At 32.9% G+C, this 21,876-nt stretch overlaps 1 protein-coding gene across 4 annotated transcripts in view; it reads right to left on the minus strand.

The window, feature by feature from the left end:
* Positions 1-21,876, minus strand: part of CFAP20DC (CFAP20 domain containing) — a 90,880-nt gene that overhangs the window by 51,209 nt on the left and 17,795 nt on the right. For all 4 annotated transcript variants that reach the window (XM_085309803.1, XM_085309804.1, XM_085309802.1 and 1 more), the window contains 6 exons: positions 15,555-15,669; positions 12,332-12,488; positions 9,530-9,694; positions 3,506-3,642; positions 2,289-2,469; positions 1,375-1,518 (listed from right to left, as the gene is read on the minus strand). In XM_085309803.1, coding sequence (XP_085165929.1) covers positions 1,375-1,518; positions 2,289-2,469; positions 3,506-3,642; positions 9,530-9,694; positions 12,332-12,488; positions 15,555-15,669 — 899 coding nt within the window. The remainder of the gene's footprint in view (positions 1-1,374; positions 1,519-2,288; positions 2,470-3,505; positions 3,643-9,529; positions 9,695-12,331; positions 12,489-15,554; positions 15,670-21,876) is intronic.

A 21,876-nucleotide genomic window follows, 5' to 3' on the forward strand; every position in this document is an offset into this window, starting at 1 on the left:
GAACAGCTACAAGTTACCACAGAAATCATTGTTTCTTTACTTTTATTAAAAAAATATACTTGTTTTAAAAAGGTGAATATTAAATAGTTTGGTTAGAAAGGGGTACAAGCGTCTCCTTGTCTCACGTAATAATGTCAGCGTGTGCTTTGCTCTCTTTTGTAAACTATTTTTACAGCACTTTAAACAGATATGTATGTTCCATACTATAATTTTATTTTAAATTGTTAGGTTCCTTACTTTTTGTTAGATGTTTCTGTTTTTGAATTTGCCCCCTCCTCTGTGAGCTTTTCTCAAGAACGCTCATCCTTTTCTGAGGGTAAGTTTTTCCAACTATCATCTCTGGAAGAAGTTCAGAACACAGCCTATGGCAAGCTCTTCAAAACAGATTAATTCAATACTACAGGATAAGGCAACCACTATCAAGGCAGCTATGTACAGTTAAACTTCTCATGTATTAAAAAACCTGAAATTTGCAAACTGAGCTATCAGTTCCAACCAAACAAAATATGAGGGGGAAAAAAAAGTTTGGAGAATAGTAACTTACAAACTGATTTGGTATCTTTATCTGCTCATGTATACAATTATTACTAAAAAGATTCCAAACATACCCCTCTACCAAAAAAGGAGTATTTTCATTTTCAGGCATAAAGCAGTAAAATAACAGTCTTAATATTTAGCTTTTTTCTTAGTTCCTTATTGATCACTGTCATAGTAGAGTAGTAAAAAAAAYTGCTTCTAAACATCCTGAAGATTAAACAAAACAGTAATAACTCAATGTGAAGGAAAATTCTTTTGGACAGTTTTGAGCATACTTAAGCCATCTGCCCACTTTGCAAGTTGGTAAGTCTTTTGACAYTGTATTTACAAAAAATATAAACAGCTTTTTGCTTGATAGTTAAGAGAGGGAGGAAAAAAAAAAGAAATTGATTTGCCTTTCCATGAATTAAAAAAAAAAAAAATTAAGCATAGAACTTTAACACCCCCTTACCTCCCCAAAAAGCTAACTTTACCGTAACTTAAGTACTAAACTCTTACCTGAGTTAAAGCTCAAGTACTTTCAGTATTTGGAATCTTCAGTGTTAAATTTAACAGGGATTTAAAGAATAAATTATTTTTAGTTCCTTCCCTTTAATCATGAGAGCATGGGATTTTTCTTTTTTATTCATTCACTGCTCTGCTACTCTGCTTAATCCTGCAAATCTTTATCAATGCTCAAAAGCAATTCTGTCGCAGGGTGTTTGATTTCCATAATCCCTGCAGCGCACRCATTCATATTTTATGTGAATTGCTTCAGAAACCTTTGAAATTTACAACAGATAGACTCCTACCCCACACAGGACCAAGATGTGAAATAACAGAAAATTAGCACTATACCATTGGTTGTCTCCCCTGTGCTTTTGGCAGCATTTTTTAGACATAATCTAAGACTGTTCTTGTCTGTTGATAGTGCTTGTGGCGGAGGGAGCTGAAGTTCTGCTGCTCCACTGTCAGATGTTTTCTGGGTCTGATTTACAAGGTCTGAAATATAAACCAAGATCTGATTAAATGCTTGTGAACACTCATACTTTTCTCACTTGAGGCATGAAAGAGCAGCACATGGAGCAATATCCTAGGATACAAACATCTTCCAAACATTATAAGGAACTTCTTGGGCAGCAGGAACATGACAATCACAAGAAAGTTAAACTTGAACACTGRCTATAGAGGAAGGCAAGCTATAGAAATTTTAAGAACAGACTATAAGAAGAACAGAAGAAAATGACCAYGGGTCAAACCAATCACCCATGCTGGTTTTAGTGAGGAAAAGCAACAGTAGAAGAAAAAAAAGTTAAATAACAAGGAATATAATAATAACGAGATCATGTTATTTTAAAACAAAATAAAAATGAATTATCACAATTCTCAGATGAAGCTGAATGATGAAATGAAAAGTCTGCAAAACAATCAAGAACAATGAAGGAGCTTTGCACTACACTACACTATCACATTTATATACACAGCATGAGGGAAGGAAAAGTATATGCATACTCTSTAGCTACTGCCACGAGGTGGTGGTGGTCCCTGGCTCAAACACTTATAACACAAAACACCTGCAGAGAAAATGAGCTTTGTTCAAACTCATACAGAAGAGCCAGCTGTTATTTAATACAAATATCTTCAGTAATTAACAAGTTAAATAAAAAAAAAATCTGAAAAACAGAGAATTGAGTCTTACTTTAGAGAATCAGAAATTATGCAAAAATTTTGGCAGTTTGTGAACTGTTTACATATTTACTTTAGCTTCTTACCATTTTGATGTACAYTTTTAGTTGTCCGGTGAGTATTTCTTTTGCCTCCTTGATCTAGAGATTCATTGCATGGTGAGAACGATAGTTCTGACTCCTCAGCATCTTGTAGAACTTCACTTCCCTTTTCTAAGCTTTGAAGTCGGCAGGATCTATTAGTCTGCCTACCCGTAGTCTTTGTTACCTTGAAAGATATCATTTTCTTAATGAAAAATAAAAAAAAGGAAGAACTTTCAAAATACTCGAAACTGAATACCAGTTCTGGATTGAATTTGTTTTCCAAATAAATGTTCCAAACCTTCCTTTCAGCTGACTTCCTACAGAATAGCCCACACCTGCCTTCTTCCTTTGGCCAGGTCCCTTTGTAAGTCTTTTAAATTGGAACTCATGCTCCTCAACAGATTCCTAGCACCTGTGCATTGCTTGCTAGTAGAATAAAACCAATTGCTTYCCTGGCATTGTGACTGACAGCACCAAATGAGCTTCTATATGGCTATTATCCACTGACAGTGTATCTAAATACTGTTTCTTTTTTGAATCATGGCTCTAATCCCAAGAAAAAATGATCTACACTATGGAAAAAAAAATCTACACCCCAGTAAGCTGTTAAAGAAAAATTCAGAAAAATAAGAATTGTAAGGAATTACAGAGTAACTTCAGTAAGAGGACACTGCTGGGTACCTTTAGTCCAACTGCCCACTCAAAGCAGGGCTAATGCTGAAACTAGATCAGGTTGCTCAAAGCCTTATCTAGTCAAATTTTCAATGCTTTAAGAATGGAAATCCCACAGTTGCACAGTGGCCTTGTTGCAGTACTTAACCACTCTTGTTTTTCCTTATATCCAATCACAGCTTCTCTTACTGCAGTTTGCAACTGCTCCCTCTCATCCTTTCAATCCTTTTACTATTCATCTCAAAAATTTGGCCCTTTCTTCTCTATAACTCTCCATTACACAGTTGAGAAGTGCAATTAGACTCTTCAGCCTTCTCTTCTGCAGGCTGAACAAATGCAACTCCTTCAGCTTTTCTTCATATGTCACGTGCTCCAAACCCCAGGTATTTTAGTTGCGCTCCACACTGGAAGTTCTCCGGTTTGTCAATCTCTCTTGTATTGGAGGCCTGAGACTGAACACTGTACTCTTGATGCAGCCTCACATCAGTTCTGAGATAAACTCCTCCTTTACACAAGTGCTATTAATTTTTTGATAATTTAAGCCTTACCTCTCCAGATACCCTAGCACTGACTCTTCTGGTTGAAGATGGGGGAGGTCCAAGGATCTTTGTTCCAAAAGCAATGTGTGACACATCCTGAGTTTTACTGCTCCGTATACTGCCTTGTCTTCTATTAATCAAGAGACCTGAAAGATATTTCCAAACTTGTTTTACACAATTGTTTTAGCTTGATCATAGTTTTAAAAATGTATTACAGAACTTTAAAAATATTAATACTTTTTCAAATCAACAAAAATAAAAGAATTACACATACTATACATACATAAAACATATCTTCCCTTATAGCATAATTTCTATAAATATGTGGTCAGAGTTCACTATCTTAATACTCAAAATAAAAGCACATTTTATAAAAGAATGTCAATTTAGAAGTAAGAAACTTTTGTTCCATTATATAGCTGTATTTCTAATCTGTTTTAGAGAGTTATTTTAATAGAGGATATTTATAAACAAATGTGTAATTTTTCTTGTGTGTAACTGGTAGAGAACATTAGTGAAAATCTAACTTGTAATAGGAAAAAATTCCAACTCTAACTAGTAAATAACACAGTAAAACTGAGGCAAGACTGTCAAGGTATGACTTACAAGCTTACAGTATATTTGAGGTATTTTTCCTGCTGTAACTGAAATGGTAAATTTCTATCTCACTTTTGAGATCTGACACCTACATAGAACAACAAAGTAGAAACAAAACATTTTTTAGATTCTTTTAAACATTTTTCATAGAATTGTTTAATCTTGAATTAAAGCTGTCTTTGCTTCCAATCTTATCAAAGAAATTTTTAAAAAAGTCAAGCATTAAAAAGGCCACCAAATAGCATAATTTACTAGTAATAATAATCACAAAAGAAGCTCTGTTCTGCCATAAGCTTCTTTTTCTCATCTTTCTTCTGTGACATTTGGTTGCTGCTAACAGCTGCCATTTCACAAGATTAGGTGACCCATCTTGGTTTAACATCAATTTCTTTAATTTGCTGACTACCTTGGGACACTGTTAGCTCCAATTATAAAAGCTGATTTGCATGAAAATCACTCTTTATGAACATACTAATTGACTGCAATTAATTACCTACATCAACACATAACAGTCATCTGGCATAATGAAATAATAGATGTAATTAAAAGTAGACAAGACTAAAAATAATTTGGGCTTTTGATTATCAAATAAACAAAAAGTTTAGTGGATAAAAAGAATACCTACTAATTAAAATGTACTTAAACATGCCAGAGCTTCTATTTTCAAAAAGGCCTGACTTCTGAACTTTGAAATGCATGTCCAGAAAAACTCATGCTATGTTCACAGCACTAAAAATAAGATTAAATATTAGGCTGAAGGTATTTCATTTTCATGGAGATCAGGGATGTTACCACTGTTATACTGTGTAACTAAGGATTACACATCTTTGTATCTTAGATAGTAAAATGTGAAGGTTCACTAAAAGTCTTACTTTAAATAAAAACTCATTTTTCTGTTTAGATATATCACTGACACTATAGTATTCATTGAAATTTTAGAATCTCTCTTTGACAACCCAGCCAAAAAAATACTGATTTTTTTACTACAGTTACTGAAATGCTGAATTCCAAAGTTTCCCCTGCTATTTCAAAAGCAAACTTGTATCAAATTTCACATCAGAATTATGGTTTGACTACTTGTAGGGAAAGAATACTCTAAAAATATTATTTGTCCTTCAGTATTACAATGGTGGTACTTGCATACAAAATAACTGAAGCCAGCTGAAGTAAAGTCCTTGAAACATTTACTAAGTAAAAATAAAGAAACCCCTCCTAGTATTTTCAGCTGCCATAGGACAGAGATTGCCATTACCAATAAGTGGTATCGAGGAAGGGCAAAAGTTAACAATCTGAAAGAGCATCAGCATGGTAGATAAGTGCAGATGATAAAATCTTAATGAGCTGTTTTTTTTTTCATATTCTGGTAAAAATAGAAGAAAAGATGTTTGAAGAAAATAGAAGAAAATGGATAGAAAAGTGTTTTAAGATACATCATTTTATCAAGACTGTTCTCAAACAATTATTTCATTCAAAATATTTTTGTCTTTTTCTTTATAATATTAAACTTCATCAGTAATTGTAATTCACCATATTTTATTTCTCTTACATCTTTAGTCAATACTTTGGATATTTATTTCACAGAATCATAGAATCAGTAAGGTTGGAAGGGACCTCTGGAGATCACCTAGTCCAACCTCCCTGCTCAGCAGGATCACCTACAGCATGTTAGRCAGGGTTGCATCCAGGCAGGCCTTGAACATCTCCAGAGAAGGAGACTCCACAACCTCTCTGGGCAACCTCTTCCAGTGCTGTGTCACTCTCACAGGGAAGAAATTCCCCCTCACGTTCAGGTGGAACTTCCTGTGCTTCAGTTTCTGCCCATTGCCTCTTGTCCTGTCACACAGGACAACTGAAAAGAGTTTGTCCGTGTCCCCCTGACACTTCTAGAGTATTTCAATACAAATAATGGAAACAACTATCTGCAGAATTCAAACAGTGAAGATAAGAAACCTGTCACACACAAGGACTGAGAATGTACTAAAACAGGGGAATAAAAATGTATGTTCTTTCTCTAGAGTACCACTTCTAAAATTATGTTCACTGATGAAGATGCATTGGAAATGTATTCTTCATCTAATTTTGCCTGATCAGACCTACTCCTAAGCACTTCCTTCTCAAAAAATGATCTACTACCTTGTTTTAATATGAAGAACCAATGTCTTATAAAAAGTGATATAAAGGAATGAGAAAACGAAATACCTTAGCAGGCCAGCAGCCAATAACGAAGCAGAGAAAAATTAAAGATTTTTAGATTTTTTTTCTAGTCTTACATATAAAGAATGGAGTCTAAATTAAATATGGCTGCCCTTTCTTTGCTATGAGTGAGAAAAATCTCATGTTGCTGACCTAGAAATTAAGGTACTTATTCAAACAAAGCACTCATTTTAACTAAATTACTGGTTTTGATTTGTGCTTAGTGGACCACGACATAWTGTTGGTAGTGAGCTGAACTGAACACCTTCCATGACCAACTTGRTTCAATTAAAATTAAGTCCCATTAATGAAAAAAAAAAAATGACTTCCTACAGCTACTACACTGGCTATCCACCGTTACTTTATATGAGAGTTGGAAGGAATTAGCAGTGTAACATTTTAGACAAATTAGATGCAATAACTTACTGGACACATGCTGGCTTTATTAATGTCAGTGAAAGCATTCAAAATATTGTTCTTGAACAGGCTGTAATTCAATGAAATGACTTCTAAATGTTCACTTAGAAGCCACAGCATGCTATTAATTTTGGAAAAACTACTACAGCAATATTAGTAAATAATTAAAAAAAGAATCAATTCAATGTCCATGCATTTTTTTTCTGCTTTGGAAGCAAATACTAAAATGCATTTGAATGTATTTTTATGGTAGAGAAAATATTTCAGATCATTAGTAATGTTCCAGAGACTATTTTCCCCCACGCTTGTATCCAATCACAATTCACGGACTGTGAAAGTGCACACTATCCTGGATCTTCCTTTAAGCTTACTGTTGCTTTTCTACTGATTTTATCAGAGTTAACACAGGACACCAGACAAAGATTTCCAAACACAGCAAGGTCTACAGTTAGATGCTACCTCAATAGTTTGTGTATTTGTATTTATGATATTAAACGGGAGATACTGCTCAACAGGATTCTATCTTCTCATATACAACACTGCCAAACAATGGACAGATGTAACTCTAAGTTTCAGGATGAATTTTTAATCCCAATATAAAAATAATTAAAGGTTCGCTTAACATTTCTTCAAATGATCTTTTACTGCAATATATCACAGTGTCCTTAAACCTTAAATTAAAAATATCAATAAAACTTTCAATGTATTCAGCAATAGCTTGGATTTTTATCCAAAACTACAAATAATTGGCTTTTCAGATTCAATTTGAAAAGACTGTCAATAGTTAAAATTGTTTAATTTGTTACTTAGTTATGCTAAATCACATTTTAAAGACTACTTTTTGTTTTGCTACAATTACAAACTTTATAATGAACAGAAATGATCTATGTCTCTTACTCTATTACTGTTATTTAATGAAGATCTTTCTCATTACAAAATTGTTTAAAATCAAAAAAYATATAGAATGAATTAATATTTTGAATCAAAATATTGAAAAGTGTAATGGCATTTGCTTTAGATAAATCTGACTACTGATCAACAGGCCAATCTTCTGTTTCCAATAATGGTCAAATCCAAATCATTCAGAAATGGCACAAGAAGTTTTCAGCAGAGATTTATGAAATAATTCGTCTTGCACTTAGTTCTTACACTAATGTTGGCAAAACTCCAAACTTTTTAACTTTTTTTTCTAGCAGTAAGTATAATTACCATGGATATTACTGTTACCATAAAAATATCCAAAAGATTTTGGAATTGTACGAATATCCTTACTTCACCAGCTTATTTTGATAGTACATTCCATATTTTAATCATATTCTTTGTAATGAGGTATTTCCTTTTATCAGTTTTTAATTACTGACTGTATTATCATATCAAATGATGTCTTATTTTTGTGCCATGAGACAGAAAAAACAGCTCTTTATCAACTTTCTTCGTATCACTAATTATTTTATAAACTCCCGTAAGCTAATTTCTTCTAAGCTTTTCAGTGTATCTTCATGTGAAAATTATTCTTTCATCCTGCTCCTCTTTGAATCCCTTTTCTGTCTACAAAATGTTTAGAGATGGGTTAACTAGCAATGTACAAAGTATTTCAGATAACGCACAACCGAACTACTTAAAGGTTTGATACCTTTTCCATTTCAAATGTAGTTGAATTTTCTGCTATCCTGTATTTTAAGTTTTTTAAACTGTAAGTATATTGAGAATTCTACTGAGCTGTATCTATGGTCATGGTAATCTACTTTTGAGTCATTTGTCACTTTAAAGCTTAACTGTAGTTAACATTTTTCTCTCATGTGAAGTTCTTTATCAAAGTTAAGCATTTTACATGTTATCATGTTAGCTGTTTACCTAGTACAGTGGTCCCAAACTCGTAACTTTTCAACACAGTGGCAAAGGAAACAAAAAAAATAGAAAACAAACTCCATTTTAAGACAAATAGGCATTTCTGGCATGTCACTTGCTCTGTATTGTTGCCTATATAGTAGTAAGGGATCGCCTATTTTACATGTTTAAACCTCTCTGTAGTCCCACTCTTGACTAATTTAACATTTCTGTATCATCTGGAAATTTTGCTCCCTACACTATTCATGTCTCTTTTCAGAATATTCATAACTATACTAAACAATACAGAACCTAGCACAAAGCTTCAGAGGTCTCCTGTTGTTACCCTTCAGCTATAAGGAAAATTTACAGTTTTATCCTACTGTTTGCTTTTGGTCTCTTAGTTTTTATCCAAGTCAATAGTTTGTCTCTTCACACATGACTGCCCAGCTTTAGTAAATCTCTCCTACACAACCCTGTCAAAGTCTAAATTATATGTTTTATTGCCTTCTAGTTTACTGAGACACTCAAATAATTCTGAGACATCAGTAAGACAGGATTTTCCTTTTCAGAGCATAAGCTGAATATACTATGCTTGGTCACATTATAAGAATTTGTTATAAGAATTTTGTTACTGAAAACAAGAACATTCAAATATACTCTTAAAAATGTAAAAACTGAACCATCAAATTTAAACATGCATTCAGAACACAAATACTCAAAGATATCRTTATTCAAATTATTATTATGTTATTCAAATTATTGTTATTGTTATTCAAATCCCATGCCTGAATCAGAATTGTTCAGGCTGCGCATAGGTCTCAAACTACAGAACAGACGTGTCTACGTAAGCATGATACTAGCGTTCCGCAAGGTTTGTAATTTCTTATTTTAAGTCTCTGGAACTCTTAACATATACTTTCGTAGAAAAATGTCTGTTATTTGTAATATCTGTTATATGTACAAAATACATTCACAATATTTAATACAACAAAATACCTGTTTCTTCCATTGTTATGGGATGGCTCCTGCATTTTATTTCTGGCTTGTGAATTTTAGTCAAGTTCAGCAACTGTGTAACTTGAGGCACATCCGTATTTAATTGGCAGTTTCGAGGAATAACATCTGTAGGCTCAGCAGGTGCAAATGGAACAACATACACATCTAGAATCAAAAACATGGGATTTACTTTTTTGAAAGTTGATACACACCAGAATTAAATTACATCTATTATTTATTAGCTTATATATGCTACAGTTCATATGATTATAAAATAAATTAATAGATTATAGTGACTTGAAAAATTTGCTACAATTGTTTACCTAAAAACAATAAATATGTTAATTTTAGAATTATATTGTTGAGTTTTTTAGGCCAAAAACTTTATATTAAAAAAAGGGGGGGGGGAAGAATGGCTTTAACAGCCACAGTAAATAAATTTGCCAAGCTTTAGTTSCAAACTCCTGGACACCATTATACTTCTTTTGAAAACTGAAAAGCTGTTAGTGCCTTTCTACCTGTGACAAGACAGACCAGTAGAATATGATCCAATTACTTCTGCTTTCTCTTTGATAATCAATATAGAAAGCAAAGGTTCTAGTGTCAGAAACATTTGGGACGTTCTGATGTGACTTCTTTCCAATTTCTATAATGCCAGACTAAGGGGATGAATATTATTAACCTCTTCTCCAGGGATAAGAACAGGAAAAAAATAACCCCCAAACCAAACCTGAATAATGGATGAAGTATTGAGAATCTAACAGCAAGTGCTCCACACCGTATTTCAATAGTGGACGTATTTTTATTAACTAGTTTATTATGACAAGTACTAAATACCATTTCTTTCACTACRTGTGTAGAGCATTTAATACAGTGAGACAATGCTTAGTAATAAAACAAATATGTATACTATAACCTTTGAATTACTATAGACAACAGAAACTACATATATGTCAATCTTCTATGTCTCAATACTATAGGGCAGAGAAAATGAATTCTTCTTTCCTATTCCATCTGTGATCTCATACACAAAAAAATTTCCAGAGTATATGGTTCCTCCTTTCCATTTGCTATCATTTATAAGAATAAAAAGATGGTGTATGTGAACTGTTATGGAAGAGTAACAACCATGATATGCCTTGAAACCACAGTTCCCACCACTGAGGAGACATGAGCAAAGAACTCGATTACACATTATAATGTCATTACATCCAGTAGAGCTAAACTGATTTGGTTCCATACATCTGAGAGGAAATCAGTTTCAACAAGCTGTGATTCTTAACTGAAAATTAATTAAAAAATGTATATAYTGTTCATCTGTAATTGGAATGCACTATAAGGCTATTTTAATRTCTCCAAACCATGAGCTGTAGCCTAATTGTAAGACTTGCCTAGATAAGGAAATTCATAAGCATACAGAAAACATTAATGCCCACCAGCCATGCAATAATCATACAATTGATAATCCGGTAATTAAAAGTACACTACTTTACCATGCACACAATTTATTAGAAATGTCTACTCACTATGTTAACTACATTTCACTCTGAATTTTGGAACTCTTTCAGACCATTTATATACATTTAAAAACTATGTAGAATGGATCAGAGAAAACAATCCAGTGACGGAATTAAATTAAAGTCAGTGAATCCTTTAACTGCAGTTTCTGCTGAGAATTTATCGGACTCTCTCTTTAGAGTTTTTAAATGAATATCTATCATCAACAAAAAAAAGGAGAAGTAACCACAATCATCATACACTTTTCYTTATTGGCCTCAGTCTTTCAAATGGAAGATAGATTTTATGACCACTTAAAATCTTTCTATATCCAAAGTAAAGTCCAAAGCTAGTTGATTATCTTGTATGTATCTACACTTCATGCTAACAATAATCACAAATATTCATCGTGAAATAGTTTTGAGTTTTTGTTTAAGTAAGCCAGCATTTCCATAGCCAATACTGAAAACTACTGGTAACTCTCTCTCCTTCAAAACTGGAACCATTTTTTCTGGAGCGTCCTTCAAAAGTCAAATAATGAAAATCTGAATGAAATTTGAAGCTGAACTAAACTTAGGCTCTATCTAAATAAGAAAGTTCTGTACTTCTTCAATTCCTTCTCTATTACAGCAAAGATCAGCAAGGAATGCAGTTCTCTGCTTCGGAAAATGATGATTCAGGACTACAATGCTAGTTGGGAGATCAGTACCCTTTGATCAATACCCTGCTCTATTACAAATTTATATCTCTCATTTTTCAGTTCACCACCAATATTACCTTCCCAATGATCAAGAATCCATTAAGGACAAATGGACTAAGGATGACAGAAAGGTATTTATGCGAGTTTCATAGGTCTGCTTCAAATAATACTGTTTTGCCAYAGCTTTGTCTTGGACTAGTTAAAGAAAAAAAATTCTTCATCAGCTGTTAAGCTCTAAGACAGAGAAAACCAGGGAAACAGTCAAATGCTGCTAAGTTGAATATTTTTCCTTCTTTTCAGATACCCTCTTTTTGGCCAACATCAGCTTTCTGTCAGCATAAGAAATCATCTTTAAAACTAGCTTTCTACTTGACAGATTTTGCCAGAATTCCTTCAATAAAATATTTCAAATGAAGAAGTCAATGCTCAAAAGAGATGTGAATATACGTATTTAATTCATCACCTAAATCCAAGACTAGTAGATTTAATATGCTACGCTGTCACTTTAATTTTCCTTAAATCACATAATCTTCCAAATTGCAAAATCAGTGATGAAGCTCTTGATTTTGTAATATGACTACGACCACACAGTAATTATACCACACCATCTTCCTCAGCTGTATCTTGAGGCTTGTTTTTTAAAGTGAAGATCTTTCTCAGTTTACAGTTAGCTGAAATAATAATTCCATCCAAAGACTGGAAGACAGCTCCTCTGAATATTTCACTGGTGAATGCTACCAAGTCAATACACATATTGCACCACTAGAAAAGAGAAATAAATAAACAATAAAACAATAAACCCAATCACTAATCATCGCGGAGGAGCATTAGTACATAATTCCCTATAAGCCTGTATTGAATATTAGACTCTCACAGACTATGATTCATAATGCATGACATTTTTGCTATTAAAAAAAGTTATCACTGTACTTGTACTTACAACATTTATACAAACAAATCAATAATTGTACATCTGATCTAGAGACTAGCAGTCCAAATGAGCTTTGTTACCTAGCATATCTACTAGATATTCTCCAGCTATTTCTAAGTAAGCAATTTGTGAGAAAATATATTCACTGAAGAATTTCTTAGAAAAAAGGTTTTATTATTCAGTATTATTTCATATTTGTTTCATTATAATATTTATAATATTTATAATATTCAATAATACAATACAATTTAAATAATACTAAATCTTACTTCATTATTGAATGTTACTGCAGCTTAAGTGCTCCAAAGACTACACTGAAAGATATTTTGATATCTTTAAGATAATTTTTTTTTTTTTTTTTTTTGCATTTCATGAAAAATGGCCCTTCTAGAGTTTGTGTCCCTTCCACATTCCAAGCTACAATGCAAATTTCTAGTACGGACAAGATATCAGTATTTCATAATATTTTAAAACAACTTCTTTTTTGTAATAAGGAAAAGTTATGTTCAGATTGGAAAGGTTGAGAATGATAAATGCCATCCATTCCTGCAAAGATATCCCAGAAGAACAAATCAGACCGTTATAACTGACTACAATTCCTACTTAAATATATGTTTTAATTCTCTTCAGATAATTTTTMTATTTGTGTCAGCATACACTACTAGACGACTGTAACATCACTGTAATACACTTTCCTGCACTGCTCCAATAGCTCTAAATTCTCTCATTTTCAATTTTTTGCCATTCAATACTTCCATACAGCCATCTTATTATAATACAGAAATGAGTAATTACAGACGTTTATCTTGCATGTGGACCATACTACAATTCAGTATCCTCCTAGGAAAAAAGGAAGTTTCACATAAAGCAAGTAGTTCCACCACTAGAACTAACAAAATACGATTCATTGTGGCTTTATGTCTTTCAGATGGATTCTCTGATCTTTAAAAACACATATGCTCACTGTTGAGGTGTTCCTAAGAATTCTTCTCCTTGTAGATTCTTAAATCTAGTAAGGAATGATCTCATGCTAACACATCTTCTGTAATAGGGAAATAAAGGGAGACTGACTTCAGGAGAAAGACAATCTTTACCATGAAAGTTGCAGAACTGAAACACATTTGATATGACTACCTATGTGCAAAATTTAGTTTTAATTGACCAATGGGCTGAAGTTTTATTAATGGAGAACAATTGTGAGACGTAACGATTACATATGCCTCATCTCCTTATGAAGTCAAACTAAAGGTACTGTTTTATAAATGCCCAGTGGTAAATATTTTTAAAGAAAATATTTAGGTGCATAAATCAAGACCTGTGTATCCATTACTATTCAGTTTCTAAATCTGAAATTTTGGAAGGTAAAGAATACTCATTATGAAGACACTGTGCAATGGAAAGGAAAACACAGTTTTTAATTACTACTGATATTTCTAAGTCTACTGCTGAGGCTGAAAAATAGCATAATTTATAACAACACAACACAGAGGAAGCTAGCATATGAAAATGTAAGCTCTGTTCCACTGATGAAACACAGAGCAAATTACTTTCCTTTTATAACCAACCTTACTGATAATAATGATCAGCGTATGTATAAAATAAGTTAAACGTTCATAGCCATGTAAAAGAGCTATCTAATCACTAAAAGTAACATATTCCCTAAGTAAAAGATACAATAAAAAGAGATATAACTATTTAAAAGAAAACAGATGGCTCTATATTCCAATATGCTAAAAAATGTAGACATATTCTTTAAAGAGTAGGTCAGAGATTATGGTTATTAAAATATTTTGTCATTAAAACTGATCAGAGCATTTAGACAGATCTCTGATGAATGATTTATTATCTAAATTAAAATCCGTAGCAGAAGTTCATATTCTGATTGAATTTAGTGTACAGTAACATATACTTTAAATCTGAAACATTTGTGGCAGCCTGATACCAAGGCTAAGTAACTGAAATTACATTGAAGAAAATAATTTTATTTCAGTGGATCTTCAATTAAGGGCAACTTCAGGGGTATGGTCTGAGGCACTTTAATTAAAAAAAATAAAATAAAAAAAAAAAATTATTCCAAGAAAGTAGAAAACTCCTGAAATCTAAAATTATCTCAGCTGCCTTCATCTAAACTATCTTAAAATAAGTCCTTACAACTTCAGAGGTTTGTGTAAAATATTCTCTCTCATATCTAACCTTAAATCCAGTGACTTAGCATATTCTAAGCATTGTCGATTTCTCTAAGCAAACATTTTTATTTTAGAATACTTGAAATCGAAATACTCTCATTTTCAAATGATACTCTAAAGCAGTATTTGAGACTCTTGAGTCTTTACAAGGTATATAGTAACTATCAGGTTTTCTGCTGGGTATTAATATATGACGAGGCTAGGAACTGGGGTTTTCAGGGAAGAAGGTGAAGTCTGCTGTTCTATTTTAATCACTTTGAAATATACATCATTTTATACATTCAAGAATCTGGAAAAGCACATGAAAATAACCATCAGTCTACCTATAACTCCAGTGAACATTATAAAAGTTCACTAATGGAGGGGTACACATGAATAGGAGCACTATAATGAGGAACAATCAGGGAGATTGAGAAATTGCATGTGGACTGAATAGATAGCAAAAGTGAGAAATAAAAATGTCACAAATAAAACTAATCTTGGAAAGGGGAATGAACTCTCAATGTTAGAAGAAGGACAGAAGAGTAGAACTGCTAAGCGATTCTGATACCATGCAGTAGAAGGGATACATACCTATTTCTTGAATCAGCAGGAACAGAATTCTAAAACAAACACATTAACTTGAACAGGTCTGTAAATTTATATAAAATCCTTCTGATAAAAAAAAGTATGTTCAACTACAGGTTTAAGGAATATTCCCAAAGTACCTACTATTTTGCGCTTGATCATAAAAAGAGGGATTTTTGCATGCAGAGGGGTTACAGACAACTCCTTGTGGACTGTTGATAAATATAATCTTCTTTTAATATTTCCTAAATCAGTTATCCTGTAAAAGAAAAAACAAGAAAGAAGTAATGGATCTTTGTCTATTCACTAACTCAGTATCTTTGGGTGATCACAAAAAAAATATTATTCATATGCAGAACCTTTATGGCAGTGATAGCAAATATGGAATTTAAGAATTACTTCTTTTACGAGATGAGTAATGAGATTTCTTTTTCAAATTCAAACTTGGTTGCTATATTCCTGCATATATGAAATCACTTTACATGCTAATTTTATTTTGACAGTCTATACTCTTCACTAGCTTTCCACAGCCCTTCAAACTATGAAAGGATGCAATTTGTATGAACTGAGAACCCAATAGCCTTTAATAATTGTGCTTGTTTCTGCCCCTTAAGCTTGCATTCCCTTGGGACATACAGTCACCTGCTAAACAGAAAAACATTATTTACTTTCTTTTTCTAAAAATTCATCTGTCATTTTATATAGACTCTTTGTTGCCTTAAAGCCAGACACAAAACGTTGTCTGTCTGTTTCACTTATTGAGCACATATCTTCAAATGCAAATTGTAATACACAAGTTTATTCCTCACTACTCAGGTCATCACTTAGTGACACCAAGGACACCGAATTTGAACACCTCTAATAGATTCAGACCATGATCACAAACATTAGGTTTGCTTTAAACKGATAAAGAAGCTCATTTTTATGTTCTGCTCCCTTCAGTACTTGGGGGCAGCACAATCTTGATATCCCCCACCAGTCCCACCACATTATACTATAGAATAGACATTACTTTAAAGGTTGCAATTTGTATGGGGAAATCATGATTAATTTACCTATTATTTCTGAACAAGTCTATTTCTAACAGATGGGTATTTCTCTGTAGTTAGTACCCCCTCTCAGAAGATGACAGATAATTAGTAGAAACAACTTTGTGTCACTGTTTTTTTAAAAAATAATTATTTAGTTATAAGATTTAAATGCTAGCTTTTGCTTTTGAATTGTGTGTCTTTTAAATTTTGTTTTTAGTTGAAAATACTTTCTTATTAATAAAGACTAGGTGTAGCAACTAACCAGTTTAACGCCATCAGCCCAAACTTGCTGATAAATATCCTGAAACGTTATTAGGAATGCCTAGGTCAACTTAGCATGGCATTAACTCTAGAACAAGTTCCATACTTCATTTATGTTGGGTAATTCAAGATTTCAACAAAGGACAGGATTCAGGACAAAATATACCGCAAGTACATGGCTATCAGGGGCTTCTACTAGATCCAYTGACAAAAACACAGGAGTGCCTGCTTGTTCCCCAGTAGCTGTTAAAGAGCTTCATGCAAAGCAGATGGAAAGTTCATCAGCCTTCCAGAACTTATTGTGTCTCTGCTTTCCCTTCTAGAAAATCTGATCTTTCATCAGTTCATTCTCATTACATGGGTGGGCAAAGCAAAGCACAAGGGAAGAGTCTACTAGTGGGTCTTTTTGGGGATATTAGCAGTTCCTCACATAAATTCCATGCTTTTCAAAGACAGAATTTTCATTTCCATGCCAAGGGAGAATGTTACATCCTTTCCACTGCTATTGTTTGACTGAAGTAGATTTTAGTACTGGCTGTGTGTATGCTTATGTGGATAATACCATAACGCTCCTGCTGAGTGCTTTGTAATAGAACCACAGACTGTCTTACAATGGTATTATTCAGGGCTTGACTTTACTTTTGAAGAAATTTTGGCAATTCCATACATCACTTTGCATCTCATACACCTTTGATGTAAAACATATGGATGTACTTTTCAGGAACTTACTAAATCTAATCTAAATTTTGATGTTCAAAGGTACTAAGAATTTGAGGCACCAAAGAACCTCAAAGAAGTGGAGTAGTGGGTGCCTCAAACTCCCCTAGACCTCCCTGGTTATCTGTACGGCTGTACAATCAACTATGCTGAGGGAGCAGACAGCTGCGGTAATCCGAGTGCTGAAACACAAGTTCTACTCCTGCTGAAACTGAAACTGTTTAATTCTCAGTGGAGAATGCTGCTTTAAATGATGCCATGACAAAGCAGCAGGAGCTTAAGTTTAAGTCATGCATATCTCCAAACAACTAACATTAAAAACTTAATTTTACTTCATGATACTAGTTCAAGAAATATATTTAAATCTCATAATTTATTTTATTTGAATAGTTTTATTTTTCTCCCTTCTAGAAATATCACGTATCTCAGCAATAAAAAGGCCATTAGCATATGTGCAGCTCTGTTACATTCTGAAGTGCAACAGAAAACATAGTCATTTAGATTAAAAAGTGCACATTTATACCAGACTCTGAAATGCAAGTCTATAATATGATTTTTTTTGTGATGGCATGTATGCTACACAGAAGTAAAGCATATGATTACAATCACACCTAAAGAAGTTTAAAATCCATTTCAGGAAATAAATTTAAAATAGTATTTATAGTCTACAGCAGCAATTAGGTGTAACATTCACACAAGAAAGGGCAAACTTGGAGAAAGAAGATGGCCTTAAAGTTCTGTAAAATAACTTATTATTATTCAGGAGAATTATTCAGGAGTTGGTATAATTTTCAGACTTTTAAACCATACTACTTCTTGGAAAATAAAACCAAACGAAGCTGTGACAAAGCTCTTATCTGAAATAACTCTGATGACAAGAGATGGAATTTTAGAACTCTCACGTAAAATGACTGAGTACTTGTTGTGAAGCTCAAACTTTTTTTTATGTTATCAAAAACCACGACCTATGCTAAACCTATAAAGACAAGAAAAATCTGTAYTACCTTCCTTGATTTTCAAAGATGTATTTTAAAAAAATCTATATAAGAGTTAATGTATTTTTATTATGTCTGTGCTTCAGTATTCATATCTAAGGGTCAGACATGTGATGGAAAAGTAATGAGACCATGTTGAGAAAAATGAGGTAGTCAACAGGAAAATCAACCTCATTTATAATAATACTCCTGTGATCAGCAGGTGCATAACTCTCCCAGCTATGGTCATTAACTGCATTCATTTCATGCTTAACATCTACATTTGCAAACCATTTGAAAGTAAAATTACTTTTCAATTCAATTTTCAGTTTTATTTTATATCTTCAACTTTGATTGACTATTCTCCTCACAAGGGTAACCACAGCGAGACTGTGAGTAAATGGTAGCAACTACCCAAGAGTGTAGATAAACCCATCTCCTCAGATTACCTATTCACTTTGCTTCTGTATATATAATAATTTATAACCATTTGCTAATGTTCAATTCAAGGCTTAAAATGAACTTAGAAAAAATGATGTTGGACTGTTGAAGGGATGCTTCATTTATCAGGCTCACTTGTTCTTAAAATGAAAGTGTTTTTCTTATTATAAATGACTCAACCTGGAAGTTTACCAAACAGGAAGGCAGGTATTTCATTAACGTTGCTATGCAAAAAACTATTAGTATGTAAGTACTTCACAATCACAGGACCTTTTTCTCCATAAAGCTTCATAAATGTKGCATAGTATTAAAATCATCCCTGATTTACTGCTAGGAAAATAAAGGAATAGTAATGGTTATATGAGTTGCCATGGTCACAGATTCTTAAATTTCCTCATTCAGTAAAGTCTGTATTTTATTCATATTTTGTTTTTTGCTCTGCTTGTAAGTTTGTCTCCTAAGAGGTACTACGTTATTAAACTTAATGCCTGACCATCCAGAGCACTGTGTTCTGACCTAATAAAAACAGACTTAGTTATGATGATAATCCAATCTCTACAAAATACAAGATTAAGAGAGTTGATGGGTCACAAAGACATAGAGCACAAGCTGTGAAGAACTAGCTTTACTTTCATATATTGGAGTTTTCTTTGTTAATCTCAATCTTTTTCTGGAGAGAATTAAAAACAAAATTCTCCAAAGTTCCCTTAAACTGTAGCCATAAAAAGGCAGTAATATAGGTGGCAAGTGCATAAAGAGAATCAGGAAACCCCGTCGTTAGAATAAAACAAACAAACAAACAAACAAACTTTTGAAACATGAGCAGTGATGAAGAATTGGCAATTCCTGAGTTCAACCTACCTGTTATTGACATATTTGCAATCAGTTCTCCCAACTGAAAGAATGACCTGATATTTTCACTGATCAGAAACAATTTGTTGCGATAGTTTCATTACCCTTAGAACTTCACAGATTTTAAAAATCATTCTGGAAATATTCATTAATATCTTATTAATAAATAAGATATTAATATCATATGTTCTGGAAACATCTATCAATATCTTAACATCCTTGATTTTCAAAACCAGCACATCTATGTGGCTTTTTCCTGTCAAGTATTGAGCAAATCCGATTTTATGGCATGGTGATTTGTTCCTCTAAAGCATGAGTAACTGAGCCAAATCATTTAGGAAATTGTAATTCTAGAAATCTGTTTTTAATCTGTTTAGTATAGACAAAATACTTTAATGAGTATTAATGTGTGGAAAGTTTAATGCATACATCTTTTCCAGAATTAAAACAAATTATGCTTATAATGCAATAATTTATGCCTCTAACTGATTTATTTTCCTTTCCATTAATTTATCTATTAAAAAGATACAATTTGTCTTTTCAAGTTTAGAAAGACAAAGAAAGGTCACATTCACACCTGGCATATATAATAGCTCTCTTAAGTACAGACATATTTCTCCCATTTATTTTTTTTTCTAGTTACTGAGGTCCATGAATTGCTAATAAGTCTGCCCTTTAAAAAGACAAAACTAACCCTGGATCTTGAATTTTCCCATATTTGGCATCCTAACCAACAAATCCTACCAACCAATCAAACAGGATTCAGTCATTCCTCCATATTACTTAAATTCATCCACTAACCAAAAGGTACATAATTAATACTTCTCGTCTCCTAAAAGTCTTAGAGGACAGCAATTTATTTAGTTATATCATCAGAACATCATCCAATACCACAAGGTTTACTCTGTTTATTTAATTAGGATATCATATGATAGTTTAAAATGGACTCCATGCACAGCAAGTTAAAGCATCTCTGTCATCAATTCTAACAGATTTGAGATATATTTAATCAAAGATAAAATGACACAGGTTAAAATAATTATCTTCAGGGTATTTTTCAAACTTGAGAAGAAACTTTCCAACACAAAGAGATAATGTTAGATCGAGGTGAATTTTCTTAAAAACAAGTAGCTAGGCAAATAAAAGGGAACTGTAAAGACTGGACACTGTGTTTTCACCCAACCAAAACCAGAGCTTCTGACTCATCTCAGACCATTGCACCTTTTTTGTCAGAGGCTATAGTACAATTTTTAAAGTCTATTTTCTCACCTCAACAAATCTGCTCATTCACTGCAAAACTTAGTTTAACTAATTTCACGTCATACCTAACATCTAAAATAAACATCAGAAATGAAGTATGACAAATGACTGGCTTTACGGTATTTTAACAAGAATGAATATTTGTGTTCTTGATAAAACGCCAAGTAGAAGTGCCAGCACCTGCACATGCCCATACTCTGGAAGACAAACCAAGAATGCCAACACAAGCCAGATGGTATTTTCTTTTAAGAACAAATATTTTCCAAACATTGACTTACTTTTGGTATTATGGATTTTACTACCTTTCTGAAAAAGCAATGATTTAACAATTGACTACTATATTTAAAACAGATGGCTATATCCAGTATTACTAACAGCTTTACTATTTGCTTCAAAAATTGCACATATTACATGCACTCCACTTTAGTTCTAATTTTATTACACTTCACTAATTTTTTTTCATTCACAATCTATTCCATGTACTTGTTAGGCAGATCAATAATTGTTAACACGCTGATATTTAGTATCATCTAATCATGCCACCTAACAAAGTATCAGGGTACATTTCCACTTAAATGACTTCCAAAAAAAGGCAAGACAGCTAATTTAACCATTGTTTGCACTTTCAGTATTTATGACAGAAATTTTGCATGACTGGTTGAGAGCAGCAAGTTTAGAAGGTTTAACTCAGCTGATGCCAGCACTGATGGATAGCCTTGAAAAAAATCTAGTTTGCTAATCAGATCAATCACTGAACAGACTGTAAAGGAGAAGATGAACCTCAAACTAAATTAATAAATTTCCATCTATATACAGAATAGGAGAGGAAGAAAGGTACAATAAACTGTTATGCATAACTATTATAAAAATTGTCAAAGTTCTCTCTCTTTTTTTTTTTTTTTTTTTTAAATAAAGCAAACATTTGCAGGT

Source organism: Rhea americana, unplaced genomic scaffold (genome assembly GCF_003343005.1).
Source record: "Rhea americana isolate MKP2758 unplaced genomic scaffold, rheAme1 scaffold_303, whole genome shotgun sequence".
Classification (NCBI taxonomy): domain Eukaryota; kingdom Metazoa; phylum Chordata; class Aves; order Rheiformes; family Rheidae; genus Rhea; species Rhea americana.